This window comes from Gadus chalcogrammus, chromosome 4 (genome assembly GCF_026213295.1).
Source record: "Gadus chalcogrammus isolate NIFS_2021 chromosome 4, NIFS_Gcha_1.0, whole genome shotgun sequence".
Taxonomy (NCBI): Eukaryota; Metazoa; Chordata; class Actinopteri; order Gadiformes; family Gadidae; genus Gadus; species Gadus chalcogrammus.
In genome coordinates, this window is record NC_079415.1 from 4317551 (window position 1) to 4323219 (window position 5669).

Genomic DNA, 5669 nt, shown 5'->3' on the forward strand with positions numbered 1-5669 from the left:
GCCCATATAGCTACGGATACAGATAGAGATAGTCACAGTAAGGAGTTTATAGCGAGGCTGTATCGCGGCTACAGTGGGAGGTTGGGAACTGTCAAAGGCCCAGGTTGATACGTGGTTGGATGGCATTCCCGAATCAATAACAGGAAAAGACATTGGAAACAACATCGAGAGATGCTGACAGCCACAACGATCACACATTGATGTGAAACGTGAGCATTAGCATGTAACTAGCGTGAAGCGTGCGTGCCGTTTCATGGCCCCCAGACTCTTATATATACATATTTAAACCCATCCTACAGCCAGCAGAGACTGTAATTCAGCAGATAAGGATAAAGTCCCACTTGGCTGGGAGCACCTGGTGGGGATGTTTCCCACCGTTCCTGGGTGGGTAATTAAACAGGAAGCTAGCATGCCGTGCGTCAGAGAGCTAACACTAAACCAGCCATTGAGGGAGGCCCCACGAGGAGAATAGGACGCTGGTGTCCGGTATCCCCATCCTAATACTACGGTACAACAGGTAAAGTGGCACACAGGTGGGTCCATCCTTGTCGTAATGGCGGGAGGTAGGAGTACTAGCAGTGCAGGGCAATCATTTCATAGTATCCATAACAATCAGATACTCTGGTTCCTCAGTGCTGAATTGATTCAATCATGAACCCTCTGACGCACTGCTATATACTGGGAATACCGTGATGAACTCTGATGTGGATGATGAAACCCAGACACGCACTCACTCAAATGCCCCCCCACACACAAATACTCACATGACACACACACACACACACACACACACACACACACACACACACACACACACACACACACACACACACACACACACACACACACACACACACACACACACACACACACTCAAATGACAAACACACACACACACACCCTCTCTCAAATTACACACACTCTCTCAAATGACACACACACACACACACACCTCAAATGACACACACAATCAAATTACCCACACACATAAACTCAAACTCCTATGAAACATGCACCCACGCACACACACACACACACACACACACACACACACACACACACACACACACACACACACACACACACACACACACACACACACACACACACACACACACACACACACACACAGATTACCTTATCAGATTATCCTGTTTACCTGTATGTCCTAAATGTTTTGAGGGGCCTTCCCAGGGACGCAAAATGAATTTCAGTGCCCTACTGACTTCACACCTTCCTTTACTGTATTCATTCAATAACGCTTAACTCATGTCACTTCCTGGGTGCGCCTCTGAGAGGGCAGGAAGCTAATGTCAAGCTTCACTATCCCCTGTTAACAACGGACCGTAAATGTTGACCTAGCGTCTGTCAAGATGAGAGTCATAGGTCAGCCTTTCCAGGTGGGAGAATACTGGGAACACCAGAGCAGGGTTCAATCAGGGGGTCCGTTTTCTTCTGAATTCGGAAAAATTGATAAATTTGCAATGATACTGTTCAGTAAATAGGCCTTATGTATTACATAGCATTATGGCTTCGAAAGCAGCAGTGCTTTCCATCATATGTTTTCCATTGTAAGGTTTTCCATTTATATTAATTTGTGTTTGCTTTATAAACACAGTGGGAGCATAAGGAACGTTGCTGACTTCATCTTTCCACTGTTCCCACTGGCCTACCACTGGGATCAGTGGAAAGTAACGTTCTGTATAAAGGGGTGCTGGCACTCTTTGCCCAGACATTGCATGTGTATTTATAATTCTGTTACGGTTTGCATATCAAGTCCACAAACGTTCCTAAGTTAGACGGACACCTTAAGTCAAAGGTTGGCAACCACTTTGCTAGAGATTAGAGGACACTATTGCTAGAAACAAAACCAACCCGCTCAGTATTCTTTGTGTACTTTTAGCCGGTTATTTTCGGAAGCTTCCGGAGAATGACTGCGCTGACTTAGTAGTGTGGACCTGAGTGTTTGTTTTGAACTATTTCTAAAAAACCAAATGTTATTGCACGCTTGTACGAACAGTTCTCAACCACACGACAGACAGTCAGCTGACGCACACACACACACACACACACACACACACACACACACACACACACACACACACACACACACACACACACACACACACACACACACACACACACACACACACACACACACACACAAACACACACACACACACACACACACACACACACGCAAACACACGCAAACACACACAAACACACACAAACACACAGTGAGCAGGTGAGCAAAAATTCAGTTTCTGTCAAGATATCTCTCTCTCTGTCTCTCTCTCTCTATGGCTGGCTGTGTTTGATTTGGCTCACTTGCCCCCCCCATTACTTTTTCCCTTCAGAGTACACTATATAGTACACTATTTAAAAATAATTGGGGGAGTTTGTATCAGTTGTATCACACTTATTTGGCGATGCATTATGTATACATATTGCACTGCAACACAATGACAAGAGGATCAATTCCAACACAGCCTATCTCGATCTATCCCGCTCCCTCTCTCCCTCTCCCTCTCTCTCTCTCCCTCAGTTTCCCTCTCCCTCTCTCTCTCTCCTTCTCTCTCTCTCCCTCCCTCTAGTGGATGACACGTGACAGTGTGGGATGGACACAGGCCTGTGTGTCCACTCAGCAAAGTCTATACACAATAATGGTCGACGGAAGAAACACACACACACAAACCCAATGGATGGCTGATGGCCTAATGGTGACTTCCACTTGGCTCAATCTCAGGCGATTGTTGACAATAAGCTTTACATATTTCATGGCTCATTGTAGCAAACTATTTTTAAAGGCCTCATAGACGTGCTGTATATGTGAACTGAACTCCTTATGAATCATAGCCACGAGAAAACTACTACTACTCAATTAGTGTGTGGAAGAGCGATGCGATGACGTTTCCCCGTTACTTTGATATTACCGGTGGATGTTGATTGGACCAAAACTATTGGTCCTGCTATTTGTGGAAGCAGATGCACAAACGTTAATGCGGGGGTCGCAAACGTTTTCAGAGCTAGAACTAGAAAAGGTTGGGAACCACTGCTTTAATGGGAAACTTTACAGTGATGGTTATCCTGAACAAACACTCATGCACGCACACACACTCATCTTCACACACACACACACACACACTCCAGCATGCACACACACATACACACTCATGTTCACACACAAACACACACACACACACACACACACACACACACACACACACACACACACACATACCCATGCATGCAGACCCACACACACCCAAAATAATGCATACACACACCCACACACATACACTCATGCACACAAACACACACACACACACACACACACACACACACACACACACACACACACACACACACACACACACACACACACACACACACACACACACACACTCACACTCATGTGCACACACAGCATTTTGCTTGGATCAAGGCCAGCGAAGTTGTGTTATGCGTGACAAAAGGTCAGCTGGGGCCAACTAGGTCTGCGGGCTGAGACAAACTAGGTGAAAGTGCAGTCGGGCCTCATATGCCCTTTAATCCATTACTTACTGATTCATGTACCGGGTATTGCACTTCGTGTGACATAATGCACTATGACTCCACAGCACAGAGCAAACATGAAATGTCAAATCAAACACAAGTTGTGTTCTGTGCGAAAGGCCAAAAATTTAATTAAATTAAACTCACGAAATATAATAAATATAATATCTTACGTTTCTGCACTCATACACCACAAACACATCCTTGTATGCGGAAAGCTTACTTGGGAATAAAACTATCTGAATGTTGATTCTGAATCAAGCCAATTTAATGTGAACCGTGCGCAAAAGCTAATTGAGATCTCATTAGGACTGCGTGTCAAATCACTGTCCACCAGATGGCAGAATTGTGCTATACGATTTTAGCAGAGCTATCAAACTAAGGATTGTCTGTTTTAACAAATGTTCAAATGATAGATTGATAAATAAACACATAAATAAAGCAGTATATAAATGAATAGGCATACATAAATAAATGAACAAATAAATAGCAAGGGTTTCTTTGAGACTCAGTTCATGCTTTTGAATGCTGCATTTTAAAACGATTTACAGTTAGTTTAGACTACATCAGTACCTAGGGCTCCTATATCTGTAGTCTAACCCGCAACCTATTTTGTTATAGTCAACCTTATTTAATCCCTATATATCATATCAACACAACACGTAGACGGAATAGGATTTTGTGTGTGTTTAACTTCAGAAAGCACTTTTTGCAGAACAACGGCTCAGCTGTATAAAAAAAAATATATAATAACGAAGAAAAAGGAAAACTTTTAGAGGAGAAAAGTCCTGGTCGGCTATTGGCTGCAAACTTTGGAGCGTTGTGATTGGCTGAGCGGAACGAGGGTGCCTGAGGGCTGAGGGGGGCATCTTGAAGAGGGATGATTCAGTGGAATGTCTATGAATGGGGTCGTCAGTTGAGGTGTGAGCAGAGAACAAACCCAGACGGCAACAACGGACTGTCTGTGGGTTTCTTCACCAAAATATACAACAAGGACAAAGTAAAAACACTTACGGATCATCTGGCAGGTCGTTAGGTGACACCCAGGTGTGATCACGAACACGAAGTGAACTACCATGGAAAGTTTTCGGTTTGCACTTTAACTTTTATCGGTTCAGATGTCTCGAGCCTCTGTGAGTTGTTAATTTCCCGGGCTTTTGTAGCGGGGATGTTGTTGACACTCTCCGTCACGGCGCTCGTGCTGTGCGCGTGGCCGGTGAGCCTGGCGCACGGCTGCCAGCTCCCCACGGAGTGGCGGCCACTGAGCGACGGGTGCCGCGCAGAGCTGGCGGAGATCATCATATACGCGAAGGTGCTTGCCATTCACCGGGAGCAGTATCACGGTGGGGCGGGGAGCCTGTACAACTCGCTCCCCTACCCGTACGGCTACGGGTACGAGGGCGCGGAGGAGGGTCTGCTTTATTCGGCGGAGGTGGAGCTACTGTGCGACCAGGCCTGGGGGAGCATGCTGGAGGTGCCAGCGGGCTCCCGGCTCAACCTCACCGGCCTGGGGTACCTGTCGTGCCAGTCGCACACGGTGATGGAGAACTACTCGTACATCTTCTTCCTCCGGTAAGGATTCACGTAAAAGCATTTCGTAATTGTTAACTCCCAATGTTAAGAACACTTCAGCGAACCAAAGTTTAGAAAAACGTTTTCAAAGTTTTACTTCAATAAATTTAATATGCGTCCATTAAAACTGAATGTTTCCATGAGACCCAACACTAAATGAGGGAAATAAATCGGGAATGTTTGTAAGCGTGCATCAATTAAACTTTAGAGCTGCTGTGCTCAGGGTGAAACTTCTTTAAGACATTTGAATGAAAAAAATAGTTTTTTAAATATTTAGAAAACTCCATCAAGTAGAGAGAGGGGGAGGAGAGTGAATGAGAGAGAGGGTGGGAGAGTAGGGGACAGGGAGGGAGGGAGAGGGAGTGAGAGGGAGGGATTGAGAGAGGAGGGTGAGATGGAGAGAGAGGGGGACAGAGAAGAGAGAAAGAGAGAGGGGTGAGGGGGAGATGGAGAGAAAGAGAGGGGGAGATGGAGAGAGGGAGAGAGAGGGGGCCGAGAGAGAGGTAGAGATGGAGTGAGGGGGAGATGGAGAGAAAGAG

General features: G+C 45.7%; 1 protein-coding gene across 1 annotated transcript; it reads left to right on the forward strand.

Moving 5' to 3' along the window:
• The first annotated feature begins 4411 nt into the window (after positions 1–4411).
• Positions 4412–5147, forward strand: LOC130381599 (coiled-coil domain-containing protein 3-like). The gene has a single exon (XM_056589273.1). The coding sequence runs from the start codon at positions 4727–4729 to the stop codon at positions 5132–5134; it is 408 nt and encodes a 135-aa protein (XP_056445248.1). The 5' UTR covers positions 4412–4726; the 3' UTR covers positions 5135–5147.
• The last annotated feature ends 522 nt before the right edge of the window (positions 5148–5669 follow it).

Coding starts and splice junctions, on each gene's coding strand:
- LOC130381599 (XM_056589273.1), top strand. CDS start 4,727: ATGTTGTTGACACTCTCCGTCACGGCGCTCGTGCTGTGCGCGTGGCCG.